This window comes from Lepus europaeus, chromosome 9 (assembly GCF_033115175.1).
Source record: "Lepus europaeus isolate LE1 chromosome 9, mLepTim1.pri, whole genome shotgun sequence".
NCBI classification, from domain to species: domain Eukaryota; kingdom Metazoa; phylum Chordata; class Mammalia; order Lagomorpha; family Leporidae; genus Lepus; species Lepus europaeus.
In genome coordinates this window covers 31,142,818-31,167,189 of record NC_084835.1, presented here as the reverse complement: position 1 = coordinate 31,167,189, position 24,372 = coordinate 31,142,818, and the positions used below count along the sequence as shown (strand labels likewise).

The 24,372-nt window shown below is 43.2% G+C and overlaps 1 protein-coding gene across 1 annotated transcript in view; it reads left to right on the top strand.

Moving 5' to 3' along the window:
* The window catches only part of DNAH12 (dynein axonemal heavy chain 12), a 215,349-nt gene that overhangs the window by 87,178 nt on the left and 103,799 nt on the right, over positions 1 to 24,372 (top strand). The window contains exons 32-40 of the mRNA XM_062200177.1: positions 2,149 to 2,232; positions 2,739 to 2,927; positions 5,688 to 5,807; positions 8,501 to 8,689; positions 11,691 to 11,842; positions 13,618 to 13,756; positions 15,296 to 15,462; positions 20,465 to 20,720; positions 23,801 to 24,100. Coding sequence (XP_062056161.1) covers positions 2,149 to 2,232; positions 2,739 to 2,927; positions 5,688 to 5,807; positions 8,501 to 8,689; positions 11,691 to 11,842; positions 13,618 to 13,756; positions 15,296 to 15,462; positions 20,465 to 20,720; positions 23,801 to 24,100 — 1,596 coding nt within the window. The remainder of the gene's footprint in view (positions 1 to 2,148; positions 2,233 to 2,738; positions 2,928 to 5,687; positions 5,808 to 8,500; positions 8,690 to 11,690; positions 11,843 to 13,617; positions 13,757 to 15,295; positions 15,463 to 20,464; positions 20,721 to 23,800; positions 24,101 to 24,372) is intronic.

The window sequence follows — 24,372 nt, the reverse complement described above, 5'->3', positions numbered from 1 at the left end:
TTCCATGCTTAGGTGAAATGACTATATTGCCAAATAAGCAAATTCATCTCATTAACAATAAAACATATACCCAAGTACTTCATGATGGGTGGCTGGTTATGTCGTCATGCTCGTTATTTCAGTAACAGTGAGCAGAGGGTAGAAAGTAAGCTTTCTTTCTTTCTTTATTACAAAAGAAGCTGTGATGATTCAGAAGAGAGAGGTGAATCAGTAAAGTGAAGTCTAAGGATTCAGAGCCCAGGAGAATGGCTGTCTCCTGTTGGGTGAGAGAGAAGCATGAAAGGACTGTTAAAGATAGAAGTGAATGTACAGATTAGAGAGCAGAAACTTGAAGGCAATTCCTCTAAATTCTTTGCTTTAGGAAGTGTTAGGTCCCGGTTCTTGGCAGACAGGAAGAAGTTTAAATCAACCGCGTTATGGAAAATGTAAAAGAGAGTTGCCTGGGAAAACATAGATGCATATCTGGGTAGCCTGGAAGTCAGGTTGAGTTGAAGCCCTTGAGTTAATTGTACCAAGGTCTGCCTTTGTGAGACAATCTCTCCCAGTCTCAGCAGCTTGAGTGTTAGGGGAGGTGATGTCGCAGTCCTGGATATACACAGATTTGACAGATGAACGTTTGAAGCTGGTGGAGAAGCACTGGACCATAGCACGGAAGCTGCCTGATGACGGAAGTGAGACAGCAGGGATGTGACAGTCCTTAAGCACATGAAGAGCAAGTGTAGTAAGAGTGAATGAGGGGCAGGAGCGGGTGCATTGGAGACTGTGGGAACAGACTGAGATGCTTGAATTTAATGTTATAGATTTGTGTAGTGTGTCAAGAGGGAAGGTCTCAGCTATACTAAATGGGAGGCTGGAGAGGAGCAAGGTAAACTGGAGGTCTGGCACCTGAGGGACTACCAGGTTGAGACATTCATCCTCATGAACTGTGGATCAGGCCCAAGTCTTTGCAGAGAGGAAGAAATGGGCCAAGTGCCAAAGACCTTAGCTAGTGAGAGAGGACTCCATGGACCCTGGGGGGTGACAGACAAAGTAGGAGCTGACCAAGGAACAAGGGTTGTATTTGAGAGTGGTGTGGAAGCAGCTGGGAAACACCGCTGGTGAGTCAGGAGACTCCACTTCCCAAATGGGTGGCAGGAAGGGGATGTTTGTTAGAATAATAATGTAGAAGATTCAAAGTATTCTAGGAGCCAGCATTCATCCGAGTCACACATTAGAGAACCTGGCTTCCATTACTGGCTCTGGCTCCTGACTCCAGCTCATTGCCCAACTCTTTGGGTTCTTGTCACTCACGTAGGAGACCTGGATAGGATTCCCAGTTCCCAACTTCAACCCTGGCCCAGCCCCGCTGCTTGTGGGCATGCATTTTGAAAATGAACCAGCTCTTTCTCTTTTTTCTTGTCTGTCGTTCTGCCTTCTTTCTCTCCCTCCGTCTTTCTCTGTCTCTCTCTGTCTCTCCATCCCTCCCTACCTCTCTCCCTCCCTCTCCCTCTCCCTCTCCCTCTCCCTCTCAAATAAATAAATAAGTAAAAATTTCAAAGTATGATAGACTGGTACTGTCAAATAGAACTTTGTGCAGTTCTGGAAATATCTGTAGTATCTGAGAAAAATCTCACTAATGACATGTGGCTCTTGAGCATTTGAAGTGTGGCTCAGTGCAGTTTGAAGAACTGAATTTTAAATTTTACTGAATTTTTAACTGGTTAGAAATAACATAAGTAGCCACAAATGGCTAGTGGCTACCATATTGGATAACCAAGCTCTACACCGTTCACTTATTTTATAGCTATAAAAGGGAATCCAGAAATGTTGAGGGCCTCATTGTTGACATTTAGCTAGATAAGGGCAAAACTGGGACAGAGACTGTGATCGTAGAAGCATAGATGAAATAATGAAAGACAAATGGAGGGAGAGAATTGAAAAGACTTAACAATGAAAATCCTGGCTTTGTGGAAGAGACAGACTCAAAATATTTGCTTGCCCAGTAAGTGAGTGATAGAGCTGGACCTCAAATGAAGACTTTGTGCTTCCTTCCTAATACTTACTCCCTTATAACACAAGAGATGCTTCGTCTTACAAATAGGCTGAACTGTTATCTAATAAGTTTGAAATATTTTTAAAAATAAATGTTTGAAAAATAATTGCCTGTAGCTTTGCCTCATGAGTGGAGAAATAATTCAGATGTCCCCTCAAATGAGCCTCATCTTTGAAACCATGGACCTGTCCCAGGCCTCGGTAAGTCCATAGTTCAGTTTAACATTTTATTTGTGTGTGTGTGTGTTTATCCGCTTGGTCGTGATCAGTTGAGTCAATGCGTAGTTTTTGTTTGCCAGAGAATGGGTTTGGCCCAAGGGCTGTAAGGATGACTAGGCAGGGTGTGATTGTTTAGGAAGCCTGAGCAGCAAGCTGATCACGGGGCTGGTGCAGGAGGACAAGGAAGTTGTTAGCTTGATCTGCGTTTGAGGAAGGTCTAAGACTTCTCCAGGGAGACCTTCTGGGCCCAAACGTTCCAGATCATGACAAGATGATGAATGGGGACATGGAGCTGTGACATGTTCGGGGAGCGGAACTGAAGATAGTTTTCCGTATGGGGACCAGCTGGTGTCCGTGAAATGGTCAGGGTGGACAGGAGCCAGAGCAGGAAGGGCCTTCTCAGTCTGGCCAAAAAGGAGCTGGTAGCTTCCAGGTTCCATTAGTAGAAAAACCACCACCGCAAAAGCAAACTTTGCTTTTCTCCCCAGCCTGCCACCGTCAGCCGCTGCGGCATGATTTATCTGGAGCCCTCACAGCTGGGATGGGAACCACTCGTGTCTTCCTGGCTGCATTCACTGAAGGGACCACTGCTTGAGGCAGAACATCAGGCTCTCCTGAAGGAGCTTTTCGACTGGTTAATACCACCTGCTCTAAAGTTCCGCAAGAAACAGTGCAAGGTGACGCCAGCGTTCTCTCTCCCACTCGAGTTTCTCACAGTCACGGTGGTGGGGTGAAGAGCCCAAACCTTACCCACTTCCTGTCCACCTTTGGCTTTAGATTGCTCAGGTGACAGCTGAGTAACACAGAGCCTAAAGGTACTCCAACTAAACTATGCAAAACCATAGTCTTGGGAGCTTTAAAAATCCCAATGATTTTCCACTCTTCACAATTACTGTAAATACGTATCTTTACAAACTCACACATACACTTAGTATTTTATGAGTAAACTTTTCACATTGTGTTGTTTTCCAAAGATTGTCTTAACACATAACCACAAAATTGGTGGCTTACACGGATGGAAATTTATTCCCGCACAGTTCTGGAGGCCAGAGGTCTGAGGGGAAGTTGTGGGTGTAATGCCCAGTTCTGTAGTCCCCAAAGACCACCAAGGAACCGATACCGCTGTAAAGCACATGAGAGTTTTATTACAGGTCTGGCCTGGTCTCTCAATCAACACCAACGCAGCGGGTCTGAATTGAGAGCCCCGACCCTTCAGTTAACAGGGTTTTTTAGGGTTTTCAGAGACATTCTATACATCATGGTACCATTTAGCAAATCATCTCATCCCATGGGAAATTCAAAGGACATCTCCTAGAATTGATTAGTGCATCCAGTGGAGGGAAAGGACCTAGTAAAGGTGGTTGGATGGCTTTGGGGTTGATGCCTTTTGAATTGATTGGCCGAAGCATAGGGTCCAAGCTGCTGGGGTGTACATGCCGAACTGCAGGGTCTCAGGTAACTATCAATCACCTTATCTGCCCTGAGAAGACACAGGTATTTCTCTGTTATCTGTTAATCGGCTGTTGCTAGGAGAGTTTATTGCAAGGTGAGCTCATTTATTTACTCCTGGCTTAGGGTTCAGGGCCTGGTCAGGCCCAAGTTACAAAATGGAGGCCTAATTGAAAATAGTTACACCTTGATTCAGGCTCAGGTCTCACAGTGGGCAGGCCCGTGCTTCTGAGGAAGCTCTAGATGAGAATCTTTGGTTACCTTTCCCAAGTTCTGGCAGCTCCAAGTGTTGCTTGGCTTGTGCCTGTGTGACTGCACTCTTTTCCTCCATCTTCACACAGCCTTCTGCTCTGTGCGTCTCTTCTTTGTGTGTTTAGGGTTTGGAACTGAGCCCCTACCAGGTCATCCAGAATGACCTCATCATCTCAGAATCCTTAGCTTACTTCAGTCTTTAAATACCTCTTTCCAAATATTACTGCATTCAGAAATTCATGAGCTAGGCCATAGAAATATCTTTTTGGGATAACCATTCAATCATTACTCTCTCTCTCTCTCTCTCTCTCTCACACACACACACACGTTACATATGAATAAATACATTGATATAGTCTCTTCTACCTAGATCTCTTATGTCATATCATTATTACCCCAACTTATTTTTGTCTATTTAATTTTAATGTCACTACTTTTTGGGGATCAAAAGAGAAGTAGAAGACATATTTAGCAGATTTCTCATCCTAAAATACTATTTTAGGGGATGGGAAGACTGTACTGAATAAAAGAAAAAAGAGTAATTCCAGCTAGTGAAGGTTCTGTACAATATGTCTTCTTTGAAAAAGATATATAAAGTCCTCTTACAGTTTTTCACTTTTCAAGCTTTAATACTAGATATTGTAAACAATGCACAATAAGCTCCATCTTTCCAGGTAATTAGTGGTGTGTCTTTGTTTTCCTAATTCAATCTTGTATTTTCTACTCCAGTCAGTCCCCAAGAGGTATCAGTTTCCTCTTCACGACTACATTTCTGTCTGTCCCGTCCTCTCCATTCCCATTTCTCGACTACCTTCTCACCCCTGCTCTCCCATTGTAGGGGTCTTAGTTCTGGCCTTCATCAGTTCTGACCTGAATTGACACAGTAGAGCTGCTCTGGCCCCTGCTGCCAGAACACAAATGTGTGGACAGCAGTGTCCCAAGAACTTGGGTCATCTTCCGCTGCTTTCCCCAGTGCATTAACAAGGAGCTGGAGCAGAAGCGGAGCTGCAGGGACTTGAACTAGTGTTCTGATATGGGATATCAGAGTCACGAGCAGCAGCTTACCCCGTTGTGCCACAGCAGCAACCCCAAAAGTCTTATTTAGCCATTCCTCCTTCACACCCTATTTGCACATCCTACAGAACCCCCTTAATCATCTGCCTCTGCTCATGTCTCTGTTGCTTTGTATTTTGTAGCTTTCTCTGCGTGAAACATCCTTCCTCCTTGCTAACTTAGACTTTCCTTCCTAATTCAGCTCCGTGGCTCTTCCTCCGGGAAGTCTTCCTTGGGTCTGAGCTAATTGTTTAGCCCATGTATTCTACAAGGTTCCTTCTACCCGCATCACTGTTGTACCATATTTTTTTTTTATCTGTTTAATTTTAATGTTGCTCCTTTTCAGGGATTATATCTCTTATTTCCAAGTCTCTTGGCTGGCAAGTAGGTATATAGGTCGAATATTATTTTTCATAAATTTTTTTAATAGATTAATGAATGGCTAGAAGAGGCTCCATTTCTGCTATCCTTAGGACACCATTTAATCTCTTACAATAGAAGTTTTCATCCAGAGAAGTTGAAATCTTGTAATTTAACATGCCAAGCTAAAATACTTGAGAAATGTTTTCATCACTCCTATAATTTAAGTTTTTAAAATGTATTTATTTAAATGTATGTATTTTCTTTTACTGTCCAGGCAGGGTGGAAGTTAAAAAAAGTGTCGTCTTCTCCTCACTTGGCAGGAGCTGATTCCCACGAGCAGCAGCAACGCGGTTGTGTCTCTCACGCGCCTCTTTGAGTCGCTGCTCTGTGATGTGGTGGAGAGCGATCCTACAAGCAAGCACATCCGTGTCTGGATTATGGTTGGTCTCACGCCCGAGGTGGCTTTTAACTGCAGAGTAAAACATGCTTCTTGCAAATTAGATTTGTATTGAGACAGACACTACAGGAAGCAGAGCTGTTTGGGGAGCCATCCCTGAAAGAACAGCTGAAGACGCACGGGCGGCTCTCGCCTGCTGGTCTGGTACTAAGAAACAGTTTAAAGAGAGTAAAGTATGTCGAAATGAGCCACAGCAATTACTTAACAAGAAGTCATAATTTGGTAAACTCTTAGGAAAGTGATGTAATATGAAAACAATTTGAGTCACAGGTGCATTGGTTCTGTCTAGTGTGAATCCGGCATGTGGCTGCACAGGCACTTGCCATGGAAGACCAGGGTGGGCACCCAGCTTTTGGCAGGGAGGAGTCAGCAGTCCCTGCCAGCCCACGTCTGGAGGTCAGAGGAGGCCAAAGACCATGGCAGTAGTGAGTGGAAGTTGCCAAAGGTGGCAAAAGCAAAGAGGTTTTTCCTTTTCCCTGGTTTTCCCTTCCATTCCCATCTGCAACCTAACTCCTAAAGGCCTCAGCAGTAGCTGTTCCCTGCCGCTGTTCCTCTTCCCTTTGCTGCCTCAGACACCTCAGATTCCTGGGCTCACCGCAGGTCATAACCTCTTCCCTGTCTCCTTCCTGTTCGCCTTTGTGCCCAACATTTTACAAGATGAACAGAGAAGAAGTGTGATTTATTTATTCCCCATTTTCCCTAGGTTTGGGAATGCTTTTCACAGAACTGATTTTAAACGTTTTCTGTACTGAAAAAGTTCGCTTTTGCAAAAGCAAAGTGTCATAGAAGTAGCTCACCCGTGTAACCCTCAAGTATTTCCTGAAGATTTTCCTTTTATTGAAAAACCTAAGTTGCCAGCTTTTTCAGAGTTCAGAATCAATTTTAAAGACTTAGGTTGATACCTTGTTAAATATTTTCTCTTGAAATAAAATAGCTTCATTTTTGACTAGACAAGGCATGTACCTAGAGTACAATTCAAAGTGTGGAAAGTTTTCCATCTATGAGGTCCCCAGTGTGTTAAGTAGTATTACCAGTACCCTCTCTAGCCCTTTAGAGTTATTTTATGCATGTACTTATATATATTCTCATTTTACATGTGCTATAAACAAATTTATATGTGTTTTAAATATGTATGTATTTCATGTGTTAACATACATGTATGTACTAATATAGATCATTTGCCACTTAAAATTTATCCTGGAGACTTCCATTTTAGTACTCAAATACTTTTTAAAAAAAATATTTATTTTACTTACTGAAAAGGAAAGGGACAGGGGAGTATCTTCCATCTACTAGCTCATTCCTCAAATGGCCACAATGATGAGGGCCAGGCCAGGCAGAAGCCAGGAGCCTGGAACTCCAAATGGGTCTCCCACGTGGATGCAAGGGGTTCAAGTACTTAGGCCATCTTTTGCTTTCTCAGGAACATTAGCAGGAAGCTGGATGGGATGTGGAGCAGAAACTTGAACCAATGCTCTTAGAGGATGCTGGTGTCTTAGGCCTTGGCTTAACCTGACGTGCCACAATGTCAGCCCCAAGTGAACTTTATTTTTAACAGCTGCATGTATCTCAGTAGATAAAGCACAATCTAATTATGCTGAACACATGTGGAAAGACATTTTGTGTTGCTTCTGAGCTTTTGCTATTACAAATAATGCTGCAGTGAGTTTCTTGTACATATATCACTTTTACAGGTGAAACTGTGTTAGTATTAATATCTTTTTAAAAATATTTCTTATTTATTTGAAAGTCAGAGTTACACAGAGAGAAAGAGGCAGAGAGAGAGAGGTCTTCCATCCAGCGGTTCACTCCCCAGTTGATTGCAATGGCCAGAGCTGTGCCGATCTGAATCCAGGAGCCAGGAGCTTCTTCCAGGTCTCCCACGCGGGTGTAGGGGCCCAAGGATTTGAGCCATCTTATACTGCTTTCCCAGGCCACAGCAGAGAGCTGGATTGGAAATGGAGTAGCCAGGACTCGAACTGGCGCCAATATGGGATACAGGCACCGCAGGTGGCAGCTGTACCCACTACAACACAACACCAGTCACAGTATAAATTTCTAAAAGAGAAATTATTGGGGCTGACAGTGTGGCTCAGTAGGTTAAGCCTATCTCTGTGACGCCAGCATCCAATTTGGGCGCCGGTTCTAGTCCCAGCTGCTTCTCTTCTGAACCAGCTCTCTGCTGTGGCCTAGGAAGGCAGTAGAAGATGGCCCAGGCGCTTGGGCCCCTGTATCCACATGGGAGACCTGGAAGAAGCTCCTAGCTTCAGATCAGCACAGCTCTGGCCATTGTGGCCATCTGGGGAGTGAACCAGTGGATGGAAGACCTCTCTCTATGGCTTTCTCTCTCACAGAATGTAACTCTACCTCTCAAATAAATAAATAAAATCTTTAGAAAAAAAAAAGAAATTATTAGATCAATTTGTATATACATTTATAATTTTATTTTGAAAGATATTGCCAGCTAAATGAATACTTACATGGCTTAGTTGCACTCCATTCATATATTTGTGTGTATGTATATGTGTGTGTATACACACATGTATATATGTGTTTATGTCTATACATACATATGTATATATAATATACCTTTTCAACTCATGCTAAATGTTAGTGCTTTTAAAATTTTTTAAAAAAATAATTTCTATAAATCTTCAAAATTTTTCCCACCAATAGGCTTGCTTCATATTCTCTTTGATTTGGTCCCTTGGAGGAAGTTGTGATACAGACGGTCGCCTTGCTTTTGATGCTTTCATACGATCTACCATAATGGGGAAAGATGAAGACATACCAGTGCCAGCCCTGGTGGGTAAATGGGAATGCCAGTTTGAAGAAAAAGGCCTGGTCTATGACTACACGTATGAGGTAAGACGTAAAGTGCTGGCTAGGATAAAAGACATGAAACGCAGCACCATGGATTGGCAGACAGAGCTCCTGTGTTTCCATCCCAGGGAAATTTTGACTCCTGTGGTTACCTTTTTAGTCCTGTATCTTTTTTTTTTCCTCCCACAGCTTCTGGGAGTGCAGACAGATTTGCTTTAATAATGTTAGTAATTTTCATATGTAAATGTATTTATTTTTTCCACTTTATAAAAGAAATTACAAGAGTTCTTTGAAAGAGCAAAGATTGTAATATTTTATTCATAATATTTTTTAAAATGATTTTTAAAGGTTTATTTATTTATTTGAAAGGCAGACTTACAGAGAGGGAGAGATAGAGAGAGGTCTTTGATCTGGCGGTTCACTCCCCAAATAGCCACTGGGCTGCTCTAAAGCCAGGAGCTTCAGTTGGGTCTCCCATGTGGATGCTTTGCTATGTACTTTAGCAGGGAACTGAATTGGAAGTGGAGCAGCCAGGACTCCAACCAGTGCTCACAGGGGATGCCAGTGCCACAGAGGGTAACTTAACACGACTTAACCTGCTGTGTCACAGTGCTGGCACCTGTTTGATTTATTTTTGAAAGGCAGAGAGTGACAGAAGGGGGCAGGAGGGGAGAGAGAGATCAATCTTCTCTTTGCTGGTTCACTCCTCAGATGACTGCAACAGCTGTGTTTAGGCCAGGCCAAAGCCAGGAGCTTGGAACTGTGCCTGACTCTCTTGTGGGTGGCAAGGACTTGAGTACTTGCGCCATCTCCTGCTGCTTCTCCTGGCACATTAGCAGGAAGTTGGATCAGGTGCAGAGCAGGCAGGACTAGAACCTGTGCTCCAACAAGGGGACGTAGGCATCCCAAGTAGCAGTTTAACCTGCTGTACACAAGGCCTGTCCCATTTGATGCATAGAAATTCTGTTTCCCAACAAAAGAATTACATAAGGCCTAGATGGAGCTTTACTTAAAACTTTACCTAGGGGCCCGTGCCATGGTGCACTAGGTTAATCCTCCGCCTGTGGTGCTAGCATCCCATATGGGTGCCGGTTCTAGTCCCAGCTGCTCCTCTTCCAATCCAGCTCTCTGCTGTGGCCTGGGATAGCAGTGAAAGATGGCCTAAGTGCTTGGGCCCCTGCACCCACATGGGAGACCGGGAGGAAGCACCTGGTTCCTGGCTTCGGATCTGTACAGCTCCAGCCATTGCAGCCATTTGGTGGAGTGAACCAACGTAAGGAAGACCTTTCTCTCTATCTGTCTCCCTCACTAACTCTGTCAAATAAAAAATAAAAAAATAAAAAGAATGGAAGGTAAAGGGGCAGGCATTGTGGTGTGGTGCAATGGGTTAAGCCACTACCTATGACACTGGCATCCCATATGGGCACTGATGTGTGTCCAGACTGCTCCACTTCCAGTCCAACTCCCTATGAATGTGCCTGGGGAAGCAGTAGGAGATGGCCCAAGTTCCTGGGCCACTGGAATCCATATTGGAGACCTGCATGGAGTTCCAGGCTCCTGGCTTTGGCTTGCCCCAGCCCTAGCCACTGCTGCATGTGGGGAGTGGACCAGTGGATGAAAGATTTCTCTGTATTTCCCTCTATCTCTGTAACTGTGCCTTTGAAATAAATAAATCTTAAAAGAGAATTGAAAGTAAATGTCAAAATACCCACCATAAAGAGGTAAAGATAGTTGCCACTGGGAAAGGGAGAATGGGAGTAGGGAACTATTGTGGTTTTTTGTTTGTTTGTTTGTTTTTGACAGGCAGAGTGGACAGTGAGAGAGACAGAGAGAAAGGTCTTCCTTTGGCGTTGGTTCACCCTCCAATGGCCGCCGCAGCCAGCACGCTGCAGCCGGCGCATTGCGCTGATCCGAAGCCAGGAAGCAGGTGCTTCCTCCTGGTCTCCCATGGGGTGCATGGCCCAAACACTTGGGCCATCCTTCACTGCATTCCCAGGCCACAGCAGAGAGCTGGCCTGGAAGAGGGGCAACCAGGACAGAATCCGGCCCCCTGACCGGAACTAGAACCTGGTGTGCCGGCGCCCCAAGGCGGAGGATTAGCCAAGTGAGCCGTTGCGCCGGCCGGGAACTATTGTTTTTCTTAAACTTGTAAAACTTCTGTCTCTAAATTGTGTGTGTAAATAACTTTGATATGAATGAGAGTTAAAAAGATAAGAATATGAGTAGCTAATGAAACTTTTACTCAAATGTGCAGAATGATCACCATGGAAACATACACCATAAACATGTACTTTTGGCTAGAATCCAGGAGAAGATTCTCGGGAATCAGAGCAGCACAATGCACTCTTGCTGCTTTGTCAGGTTTTAACTATTCAGTTGCTTTGATAGTAGGAGGATGGGAGGTAGCCAGGGAGAAGCCAGGACAGCCTGGAGGAAAAGGCAGTGGTTGGGCTGGCGCAGATTGGGAGGCACGGAGGTGATACCTGTATGTCAGGACAGCGGCTGTTATGCCTGTGGTTCAGAAGAATTGCGATGTCAGAACAATTGGTGCAGCCATGCTGGTATATGATGGTTGAATACCAGCCTGGATCAACATGCCACAGAATAATTCTAGGGAAACAAATATGGAGAGTTCATGTGAGACTTTGCTTTTAACTACAATGTTGCCCATTTATTTTAAAATGGAAAAAGCAGGAAGCAAAATCCAGTAAATTAAAACTTACAAGTTACATTGACTTGAAAGTAAATACTCAGTAAATACATAAAAAGACCCCTTGAAGACACTTTTGGAAGATTAATATTAAGAAGACATAAAGTTAAAAGTACACAAAATTCCAGATATGTTGAATTTATGATAAAAATTTATTTTAAAAACTAAAGAAAATGTATTTTTTTAAGTTGGGTGGTATATTCATGGATGCTTATTTGATGAATCTGCTTCGTGACTTAAAAATGTTAGTTATTTTATATGGCTCACGTATTTTTTTTAAAACTAAATATAACAGCATAATTTCAATATTTTTAAACTTGTATTCTCTTATAGTTTAAAAACCGAGGCCGCTGGCTCCACTGGAATGAATTAATTAAAAGTACTAATTTAGAAGATAAACGTGTCAAGATTCAAGACATCATAGTCCCCACCATGGACACCATTAGATACACATTTCTAATGGATTTGAGTGTTACCTATGCGAAGTAAGGAACTATGCTGTAAACACTGATGTTAAATATAATGGTGTCATTTTAATAGGATCATAGTAATGTTTGAGGTGAACATTGAGGTCATCCATCCACAGGGAACCGAGACCCTAGGGGACTGATTGAGAGGTCCAGAGTGTCAGCTCTGCTACTGGCAAAACCAGGATCCAGGTTGCTCGTTGCCCACTCCAAAGCCCTTGTCAGCATATTTTATAGTCTTTGTTTTTTTAAAACACTTACTTATTTTATTTGAAAGCCAGAGTTACAGAGCAGAGTGAGGAGAGACAGACTCCCCAGATGGCTGCTACAGTCAGGGCTGGTCCAGTCCAAAGCCAAGAGCTTCATCTAGGTCTCTCACATGGGAGCAGGGGCCCAAACACTTGGGCCATCCTCTGTCGCTTTTGTTTTCCCAGGCTATTAGCAAGATCAGAAGTGGAGCAGCTGTGACGTGAACCCATGCCCTTATGGATGCCATTGTTGCAGGCAGCGGCTTCAACTGCTATGCCACATCACTGATCCCTTCATTGTCTGTTATACCACGCTACGTTTCTCTTACTTGTAATAGTAGTACAAACTGAGCATGACCCACTCTCTCTCATGACGCTGGGAATTTTTCGCATATATCCCATGGCTTGCACTTAAGATGAATATTAAAAACTCGGACTTAAATCAGCAGGGCACATAAAAAAAAATAAAGAATATATGTAGGGGCTGGTGCTGTGGCGCAGTGAGTAAAGCCACTGCCTGCAGTGCTGACATCTCATATGGGCATCAGTTCAAGTCCCAGCTGCTCCACTTCTGATCCAGCTCTCTGCTATGGCCTGGGAAAGCAGTGGAAGATGGCCCAAGTGCTTGGGCCCCTGCACCCATGTGGGAAACCTGGAAGAAGCTCCTGGCTCCTGGCTTTGGATCAGCCCAGCTTCAGCTGTTGACACCATTTGGGAAGTAAACCAGTAGATGGAAGACCTCTCTCTCTAAGCCTTTCAAACAAATAAGTATATCTTTAAAAAAAAAAAAAAAAGAATACATGTAACTGATTAGAAACCCAGAAACCTAGGAGTGTCCTGTGGAAGCCTATCTCCCAGCTTTCTTTATAACACTGTGATAGTTATTTTCTTTTTAAAAACACTAGGCATGATTGATCATCAAGACCAAACCAGACAATTTACATAATATGCATAAATGTCGTTTTTTTTTTTTAAGGTAAAAAGTCTTTCTCGGAGTTTGCTTCTAGACAAATATTTCCAATTAGTAACTGAATTGGCTTAAGAATGCTACCAGTAATAGGTACATGTAATTGTTAGCTTTAGAATTCCCTGTCATTCTGTCTCTCTGGGACAGAGACAGCTGTGAAGCAAACCACAGCTGTCTTATGCTCTTCACTTCATTTTTCTATTCCACTTTGCTACCCCTGTGCCTATCCCCATAACTGGAAAGTACAAATGCATCACTTCTATGAGGAGAAGACTTTAAGCTTTCTGTTTTGCAAAGTTAAGGATGCTATTACTTGTTTTGTGAGTGGTTTTGTATTTAGCAATATGAATCTATTTAAATAATAGTTTGTTAGCTTTTAAAGTACCTGCAACATTAGGCAAAAAAAATGCCCAATTTTTTGTTAGTTTCGCCAGTCTTCCATGAAGTAGCAATTATTGGTAAAATTGGGAGTTAGTAGATTAAGATGGTTTGCTTATTGTTTAAGCTTTCAGCTAACTCCAGCTTCCTCTAGTAGAGTGTTTTCCATTCTGAATGCTGTCTTCCTTGTTTTCATACAGGCCGATGCTTTTTGTGGGTCCAACAGGTACAGGAAAATCGGTGTATGTGAAAGATAAGCTGATGAATCACTTGGAAAAGGACCGGTACTTTCCTTTTTATATTAACTTCTCTGCACGGACCAGTGCCAACCAGGTGCAGGTTAGTGTAAGACCAGAAATGTGGAACTCCAGTTTGGATTTTATTTTATTTTTTTACCTTATGTTGGTGTTTAAAATTGTTTGTTAGATAAATAACTGGAAAGCTTGAATGAATTTTAGTAAAATTATGTTTTAGTGAAAAAGCTTAGGAGAACATTTTACATTAATACTGAGTTATTGAGGAAAAAAACCACACACACCTGCAGGCAGGGTTGGGTTGGTGAGGGGATGAAGGGAACTTTCTGTTTTTTCTAGACTCTGCTTTTGGGAGTTGAGGGGCATTTGCTGCTCCTGGGAGCTTTCACACCGTGAACTACTACTGTGTGAATTTCTGTGTAGCGATGCATCCCACCCTTTGCCCCCAGTGCGAGATGAAACATCATAAAGACTGCTAATTGCCCTTTTATCCCCTCTTCCTAAATTTGTGACTTGGCATTCTCTCCTGACCTCTTTTCTGTCATTTTCAGCCTATAGATTTCCCTTCACTTCAGATTTATACAAACTTAGGGCTTCTTCAGTGTGGAGTGAATGAAAATAGTACCTTCATTACTCACTTTTGCAATGGACATGTGAATTTCAAAAGTGGTTTTAGAATACACAGAACAGGGTGAAATGCACAGGAGCTGGGAGGTGCAGGTAGGCTGGGTGGGAGAGAGGCTGTCGCTAAGATAGGCCTCTTTGGGACCAAAGACAACTTGATCACCTATGAAGAGAGGCAGAGATCTCTAGGGAATCCTATCCTCTGCTCATCCACAGAGTGTTTTAATGAAATGGGACCCAGATTAATTCAGCATCACCCGGTGACCTCTTTGGAAGCCTCCCAGCCACAGACACCACCACTACCACAGAAGCTTCTGGCTAGCCTTCCTCCTTCCAACATGCTTCCCCTGTCTGCGCCGTTATAGCTTCTTAAGTTACATCTGGTTTCCAGCCTCTAGGTTTGTTTTCTGTAACAGAACAAGTGAAACTGAGATGAAGCCTCAAAATCATTCAAATGAATTGTTTTGTCTTTGTAATAGCTTTACAAATAGATCTGGGTCTTCCACACACACAAAAATAGACAAAGCATCCACACCCATGTTAGCTAAAGGCTGTTAAGATTAGTGCTTTTAAATATTAGGTAAGTAAATATTAATAGATGCGATGGGGTAGCCACTGAGGAAAACAATGCAGAATTATACATGTGTGTGCACTATAAATATGTATATGTAACAATTCTGAGTGCATAGAAAGATTTTAATAATTGTTCTTTGAGTGATATTGGATATTAAGTTTAGTATCATCCTAAATATGGATAAATAAACACACACACACAATACTCTTTGCCATTATTTCTTTTCTAGTGCTAAATATGGCTCTTTATGTTAAGTTACTCACTACTAAACTAAATAAGTGGTAATAATAGAAATAATTATAGAAATGTCATGGATTCTGGCAGCATAGATTTCTTATTGATACTGACCTAATATAAGCAGTGCTGATAATAAATTTGCAATTCAATTATAGGTATATAGGCCATTCTTTCTCTTTAAATTTTTAGAACATTATAATGGCTAGATTGGATAAAAGACGCAAAGGAGTTTTTGGACCACCAATGGGAAAGAAGTGTATAATTTTTATAGATGATATGAATATGCCTGCATTGGAGAAATACGGAGCTCAACCTCCTATTGAATTATTACGACAATTTTTTGACTGTGGAAATTGGTAAACGTTGAATGGGTCTGATTTTTAAATGTTGATTTGTTTTTATTTGAAAGGCAATGAGACAGAGACAGAGAGACAGAGATTTTCCATTTGTTGAGTCACTCCCCAGATGTCTACATGTAAAAGTTGGGGCCTGCTGAAGCCAGGAGCCAGGAACTCCAATCTCCCATAGGGTAGTGGGGATCCAAGTACTTGAGCTACACTTGAGCCACCACCTACTGATCCCAGGCATTAGCAGGAAGCTGGACTGGAAGTGGGGTATCTGGGACTTGAACCTAGGTGCCCTGATAAGGGATGTGGGTGTCCCAAACAAAGATTTAACTGCTGCACCAAACCCCTACCCCTTAACTGATCTTAATAAGTTACGCTGAAGTCATCTCATTTTATATTTTGGTTTTTGTTTCTTCCAAGTTTTAGAATTCTTTGTCTTGACTATAATACCCTGCATTAAGGATATTTTTCTTGTCATGTCTATTTGGGGTTTTATGGATGGCCATATATTAGTCAGCATTTAATGACTACCACAAAACTCATAAAAGGACTTAATTAGAAGGGAATAAGGTTTATTCTGGCTCATAGTTTTTGGAGATTCACATTCCAAGATCCGGCAGCCCCATCATTTTAGCATCCTGTGATGGCATCATTGTTGGCAGTCCTGAGATGACACAGAGACTGTGTGCAACTCCGTCCTTGCCTCTCCGCCTGAAGCCATCGTGATTTGGTCACAGGGGCTGCACCCTGGAAATCTCACCCAATCACATGACTTCCCAAAGGGCCCACCTCTGAACACCATAATTGGATTAAGTTTCTATCTTCTTGGTGCCTTTGGAGGACACCCAAACTAACACCCAAACCCTAGGAGTCCATATCATTCTCCAGACTGGGAAGCTGTCAGTTACTATTTCCTTGTATAGATTTTCTATGCTTTTTCTCTTTGCTTCCCCTTCCAGAAACTCCAGAATTCAAGTATTTGTTCACTTAATTGTGTCCCAGACTTCTCTGAGTCTGTTATCATTCTTTTTCCTTTTTTCTTTGTGACTGGGATATTTCGTAAGACCTGTCTTTGAGTACAGATACTTTTTTTTCTGCTTGATGTTATCTGTTGAGACTTTGAAGTTCTTTATTTTATTTTTATTTCTTATTTTTTGTTTTTAAAGTCAGAATTATAGAGTGGGGTGGGAGAGAGAGAGAGAGAGAGAGAGAGAGAGAGAGATATCTTCGATCTGCTGTTTGACTCCCCAGATGGCTGCAATGGCTGCGACTGGGCCAGGCCAAAGCCAGGAATCAAGAGTTCATCCAGGTCTCCCACATGGGTGCAGGAGCCCAAGCACTTGGGCCATCTTCAGCTGCTTTTCCTGGGGACATTAGCAGGGAGCTGGATCAGAAGTGAAATAGTCTGGACTCAAACCGGTGCCCATATGGGATGCTGGTGCTGCAGATAGCAGCTTAACCTGCTGTGCCACAGCACCAGCCCCTCAACTCTATTTTTCATTTGACTTCTGAGTTCTTCATTTCTGAGATTTCTGTTTTGTTACTTTTAAATGTCTCAGTTTCCTTATGGAATTTTTCATTTGTGCCCTGCATTTTTTTTTTTCCTAATTCAACCATCTGTCTGTGTTCTCTTGCATCCCACTGAGGTTCCTTGTATTGTTTTTTGAGTTATTTATTGGGCATTTCATTAGTATTTTTTTAAAGATTTATTTTATTTATTTGAAATGCACAGTTACAGAGAGAGGGAGAGACAGAGTTCAAGAGAAAGAGAGATCTTCCATCTGCTGGTTCATGCCCAAATGGGTGCAACAGCCAGGGCGAGGCCAAAACGAAGCCAGGAGCCAGGAGCTTCTTCTGGGTCTCCCATATGGGTGGCAGGAGCCCAAGCACTTGGGCCATCTTCCACTGCTCTCCCAGGTGCATTAGCAGGGAGCTGGTTAGGAAGTGGAACAGCTGAGATTTGAACTGGCACCCATATGGGATGTCAGTGTCGCAGGTGATGGCTTAATGGGTGTTAGGAACCACCTGTGCACTAATGCAGAGTACCGTGTGGGATCACAGCTGTGCTGCTGGATCTAGTGTGTGTGTGAGGCTGTAGGTCTTCATGGTTATGCACTGCAATATGTAGGGGACCCACCCTATGGAGGGGGATATGCGTGAGTTTCTGTCCCTTATGGCAGTGGAAATTCTGACAGTGGCTCTTTTCTGGAGATGATGCCACACTGCCACACCCTGTGCCCTGAAGGGTAGGGAGAGATGGTGTGAGTTTGTTTTCTGAAGCAAAGCTTCTGGGCATAATCCAGGTAGCTCCCCTTATTGGGCTCCAAGCCTGTGACAACCACTTCCCTCTGTAGCTAGGGTAGCCAGTGTACAGCATCTGTGGAGACAGGATCTACTGGGGTTCTGCCATTAACCATCAGCCTTCTCGTGGGAAACTCCCCCAACTGCGTGGCCAGGGTTGCTGTTGCCACCAGGCTTTGCTTCCCCTCTGTGATGGCATCGCAGAATCTCCCGATCTCCCGTGCTGCACATGCCTGTATCTCCCATGCTGAGTTCTGGTGCTCTTTCTCTGGTACTTACCTTGAAATGTAGGTTCTGTATTTGTTCTGGTTCTCTGTGGAGGAGGGGATAAATGCTGGGCACTTGTATTCCGCCATCTTGAAACAGAAATGCTATCATTATTTCAAACAAACAGCTGTCAGATCAATAAAGATTAAGAAAAACTCCTGTCTTTACTTCTTCCTTCTATGATGGTCTTTCTTTATACAGATCAAGGTTTCTGGCCCACATCCTTTTCTTTCTGTCTAACAAACTTGCAACATTTTCTTTCAAGGCAGGTTGATGAGCAATAAATTCCCCAAATTTTTGTTTGTCTGAAAGTCTTTATTTCTGCTTTGTTTTTGAAGGACAGTCTCATAGGGTACAGAATTCTATGTTAGTGGAGCTTTTTCTTTTCTCTTTCAACACTTTAACTATTTCATTCTCTTCTGGCTTGTATGATTTCTGAGAAGTTGAATGTTGGGTGTAATTCTTATCTTCAATTCTCTATAGAAAAGTGTTTTTTTCCTCTTACTTCTTTCAGGAATGTTTCTTTCTCTTCATTTTCTGTAGCTGAAAAATGCTGTGACTAGGTGTGGGGTTGCTTTATTTTTGTTTTATTTATTCTGTTTGCTGTTTCTCTGAGCTTCCTGAATACTTGGTTTGTGGCCTGACATTTATATGGGAGAAATTCTCAGTCATTATTTCAAATATGTCTTGTGTCCCTTTCTCTCCTTCTGGTATTCAAATCCCCATATAATATATGCTGAATTTGTGTCTTTGGTGATATAACATATCCCACAGGCCTCAGATACCCTATCCTGTTTTTGTCAGTCTTTTTTAGTTTTTGAGATTTCTTTTAACATATCCTCAAGCTCAGAGGTCCCTTCCTTAGCCTCATCCAGCCTATTTGCAAGCTCATGAGCATTCTCAATTTGTGTTACAGTACCCATCTTTTCCAGTGTTAATTTTTGGTTCTTTCTTAGGATTTCCATCTCTCTTGTATACCGCTGTCTGTTCTTATATGCTATCTGCTTTATCCACTAGTGCCCGTATCTTTTTAATCATAATTGTTGCAAACTCCCATTCTGATATTTTCAGCACCCCTGCCATGTCTGGTTCTGATGCTTGCTGTGTCTCCTCAAATTGTGTTTCTTGCCTTTTAGTTTGCCTTAAAATGTTTACTTGCTCATCTGACACGATGTACTGGGTAAAGGCACTGCTGCATGCTGTGGTCCCGCTGTGCTCACGTCTGTCTTCTGTGAGCTCCTGCTGCTGGACTGTCAGCTCACAGGGGTTCCTCAGTTTGTCCTCCCCAGGAGGTGGGACGGGACGCTCTGAGTGGGCTGGAGTTAGGGTTATTGTCAAAAACCAAATAATGCTTTCATTCTTTCTGGTGTGCTCTTAGTTGAAGGATTGGCTATATAGCTTTCTCCCCCAACCTTTCCTTTTGTTCAAGAGCATTCACAGCGAAGGACACAATGGCCTGTTGGTAATGGCTGCTGGCTTACACCATGTGGTTCCAAACACATTGTGTCATTAAGATGCACTTTTCCCAATTCAAAGGCCTTTGAAGCCTTATTATTCCCTCCAGGGGTCTCCTTCTGTGCAACAAAGTGTGCTGCATAAGAGGAGGACAATGAGAACTTTGCTGTTCCTAGAACTATGTAATTCATCAAACTGGGACCTTTCTGGGAGTAAAAGCGAGGTGTTGTTAATAATGGCTCCAGGACAAAAGGCACAAACCAGCATTGTGCTAGGTAAAAACGGACATACACACAGTCTCCTTATTACCAGCCACAAGTGGTTGTGGAAGCACTCATTTATGCTTTTGGATTTTAGGAAATAGGAAAAGTGCAGAATGCAACGGAACAAAGAGTAGAGGGGAAGACAGAAAGGGCAGAAGAGGAGACATTGTAGGAACACTGAACCTGGGCAACAGAGCTAGGTGTTGCAGGGAGAAATCGAATTCTTTTTTTTTTTTTTTTTTTATTATTTTTGACAGAGTGGACAGTGAGAGAGAGAGACAGAGAGGAAGGTCTTCCTTTTTGCCGTTGGTTCACCCTCCAATGGCCGCCGCGGTAGCGCGCTGCGGCCGGCGCACCGCGCTGATCCAATGGCAGGAGCCAGGTGCTTCTCCTGGTCTCCCATGGGGTGCAGGGCCCAAGCACTTGGGCCATCCTCCACTGCACTCCCTGGCCACAGCAGAGAGCTGGCCTGGAAGAGGGGCAACCGGGACAGAATCCGGTGCCCCGACCAGGACTAGAACCCGGTGTGCCGGCGCCGCAAGGCGGAGGATTAGCCTAGTGAGCTGCGGCGCCGGCCGAGAAATCGAATTCTGTCCCACTTGAAGCACTACCTAAAGTTACTCCTTTTAGAGAAGCCAAAATGAGGTTACATTTCTGGGGTGATCTATATTCCGCTTCATTCTGCAGTCTCTGTAGCAGGTGAACACTTGTTACATGCTTTCCAGGTACGACCTCAAGGACACCAGTAAAATCACTTTGGTTGACATCGAGCTGATTGCCGCCATGGGCCCGCCAGGTGGTGGAAGAAATCCCATCACTCCCCGTTTTGTTCGTCACTTCAACGTCTGCACCATTAATGCCTTCAGCGATGAAACGATGGTCCGAATCTTTTCATCGATTGTAGCGTTCTACCTCAGGACTCACGAATTCACCCCGGAGTACTTTATCGTTGGGAACCAAATAGTCAGTGGGACTATGGAGGTAAAAAAAAAAAAAAAATGTCATGTAAAAGATGTTAGTGCCATTGAGCCCTTGCTTTTGGTGTTTTTTTCTTTTTTTAAAATAACTACTTTTTTTCCTTAGCTATCTCCTTTGGTCTTCATTATCAGAGAAGTTGTTCAGAAGACTTAAGAATAGAAAAATCACAGTCTCTGAAATTAGAGTCTCTACCTGATCGCTATTTCTACCAATATGAGTATGATTTTTAACAAGTAATGTGCTCTTTTATGGACTGGATTTTTTAAAAGATTTATTTATTTATTTATTTATTTATTTATTTATTTATTTATTTGAAAGAGAAGGAGAGGCAGAGTGAGAGAAAGAGAAAGAGAACTCTTCCATCTGCTGGTTCACTCCCCAGTTGGCCACAATGGCCAGAGCTGAGCTGCTCCAAAGCCAGGAGCCAGGAGCTTCTTCCAGGTCTCCCATGTGGGTGCAGGGGCCTAAGGACTTGGGTCATCTTCCACTGTTCTCCCAGGCCATAGCAGAGAGCTGGATGGTAAGTGGAGCAGCCAGGACTCGAACCAGCTCCCACACGGGATGCCAGCACTGTAGGTGATGGCCCCACCTGCTACGCCACAGCGCCAGCCCCTGACTGGATTTTAAAATCAAATATTTGGTGGTGGTGGGGTGGCGCTGTGGCACAGCAAGTTAATGCCCTGGCCTGAAGTGCTGGCATCCCATATGCACACCGCTTCTGATCCAGCTCTCTGCTATGGCCTGTGACAGCAGTAGAAGATGGCCCAAGTCCTTGGGCCCCTGCACCCACGTGGGAGACCTAGAAGAAGCTCCTGGCTTCAGATCAGCTCAATTCTGGCCATTGCAGACAATTAGGGAGTGAGCCAGTGGATGGAAGACTGACCTCTCTCTCTCTCTCTGCATCTCCTCTCTCTGTGTAACTCTGACTTTCCAATAAATAAATAATTTTTTAAAAAATTAAATATTTAGGAGGGAGGGCAAGTAAGCCAGTCTCTTTCTTATTCTTTCCCCAAATGCCTGCCTTTGCCAGGACTGGGCCAAGCTGAATTCCCAGGTGCTGGTAACTCAATCCAGGTCTCCCACATGAATGGCAGGAACCCAATTATGTGAGCCATAACTGCTGCTTCCTGGGGTCTGTGTTAGTAGGTCGCTGGAGTTGGGCATTGAATCCAGGTAGTAAAATGTGGGACATAGGCCTCATAACCATTAGGTTAAATGTCCACTACAGGCTCAGTTTTTAAATCACTAAAATGGCAGCTATGGCACTGGCACTGTGGCATAATGGGCTAAGCCTCTGCCTGCAGTGCCAGCATCCCATATGGGCACTGGTTCTAGTCCCAGCTGCTCCTCTTCTGATCCAGCACTCTGCTATGGCATGGCAGAGCAGTAGAAGATGGCCCAAGTGCTTGTACTCCAGCACCCAAATTGGAGACCTGGAGGAAGCTCCTGGCTTCTGGCTTTGGATCAGCTTGGCTCTGGCCGTTATAGCCATTTGGGGAGTGAATCTGCAAATGGAAGACCTTTCTTTGTTTCTCCCTCTATCTCTCTCTAACTCTGCCTCTCAAATAATAAATATAATCTGAAACAAAAATGGTATATAATACCTATTTGACAAAGTGGCTTTAAGGAAATTATCTGGAACCATTATCTGCCACATAATAGCTATTTCCCTAATTGTTATGTTCCTACTATGGTGTTACCATTCTCTTCTCTGTCTTCCCTCATGTTTTTTATCTTGGTCTTTTTAAAAAGAAGTCAATTTAAGCAGCTTATTGTTAATGTTCATGGAGGGGAGGGCTGTTGCCAGAGAGAGTTTCGTGGGTTCTTTTCAGCAGCTCAGTATAGAAATAAAAAGCCAGGAAATAATTTGCAAAGAGGCAGAAATTTTGATTTGACAGAAAAGAAACTTTTATTTGATTGCAAGTGACAGAGAAAGCATCTGGTCTGAGAGGAGACCAGTGGAGTGCCTGAGCAGGACTCTGGCTTTGAGGAAGTGTCCCTGGTTTTTAAGCTGTTACTGCTTTTTTTTCATTGGGTCATTCTCTGGGGGTGCCCACTGGACAGGGGTTCTACATATGTATGTTGATTTGCTGGCTTGGAGCTCATAGAGATAGAGGGGGTCTCCTGGAGATGGCCTGTCTCCCGCTTAGGAGCTCAGCCGCCACTTCCTCTGCTGGCTCTGAGTGTAAGATTGCAACCGACTTGGAGGCATGTTTTAAAATCCTGGAACCAGTACCACTCTCCCCAGGGGCTCAGCTTCTTCCTCTGCCTGCTCTGAAGCAGCCAGGACTTGAACTAGTACCTATATGAGATGCCTGTGCAGCAGGACCCACAGTGCCGGCCCCCATATTCTAGCTAACTAAAATAGAAGGAGGAGGAACCAGCACTCTGGCAGCCTCTGCCTGCAGTGGCAGCATATCACTTGCACACAAGTTTGTGTCCCCATTACTCCTCTTCTGATACAGCTCCTTGCTAATGGTCTGGGAAAGCAGTGGAAGGTGGCACAAGTGCTTGGGCCTCTGCACCTACGTGGGAGATCCCAAAGAGGTTCCTGACTCCTGGCTTAGGATTGCCCCAGCTCCAGCCATTGCAGCCATTTGGGAAGTGAACCAGTGGACAGAAGACCTTTCTCTCTGTCTCTCTCTCTCTCTGTCTGTAACTCTACCTCTCAAATAAATAAATAAATAAAATATTTTTTTAAAGAAGGAAGAAGGGAAAGAATGAGTTCCTGCTTTGAAGTCAATGGTAGTCAAAGGAAATCAGCTCATCCTCTTCTTTATTTGGAATGCTTTAGAATAAGTTACTTCATTTTACTTTCTACTACAGTTTTTAACTTCTTGGTGGCTTGAATGGAGTCAGATCATATCACGTTCTCTGAACTTCGTAATGCCTGGTTGAAAGCTATCAACCAAAGTAAATAAGTGCTTATATGGCATGTGAGACATTACAGTTTTCTAAGGTGATACAATCTGATAGGATAAATAAAATATTGTGATAGGATAAATAAAATATTGTGACATTGTGACATGACTTTGCTGATTGTAAGCAATTTGTTTTAGCTTCATTGCTTTTCATATATTCAGGTATATAAGCGATCCATGGAGAATCTCTTGCCCACTCCTGCAAAATCTCATTATACTTTCAACTTGCGTGATTTTTCGCGAGTCATCCGGGGCTGCTTACTCATCGAAAGAGATTCTGTAGAGAACAAGCGCACTATGATCCGACTGTTTGTGCACGAAGTCCTCCGAGTCTTCTACGACCGCCTTGTTAGCGATGATGATCGAAAGTGGCTCTTCAAGTTAACCAAAAGTGTTGTAAAGGAACATTTTAAAGAATCATTTGATATGGTCTTTGCACGCTTGAGGAAAGATAATGCTCCAGTGAGTACATTCAGTGATTGGAAACTTAAGGGGTTAAAGTGGAACAGTAACAGGAATGGTTAAAATCAATTAACTTATCTTAAAAATAGTATTGCTTCTCAAGGAACATGTCCTTCTAGCTTTTCTCATAGGTAGGTAGGTGTTTGAGGTGTGTCTTAAGGTGAACATATATAACAAGTTGTTTAAGAAGTAAAATCTAATCTGATAGTGATTAAATGACATAATGGATGTACAGTACATGATACGGTGCCATACTAGGGGTCTTCAATGCT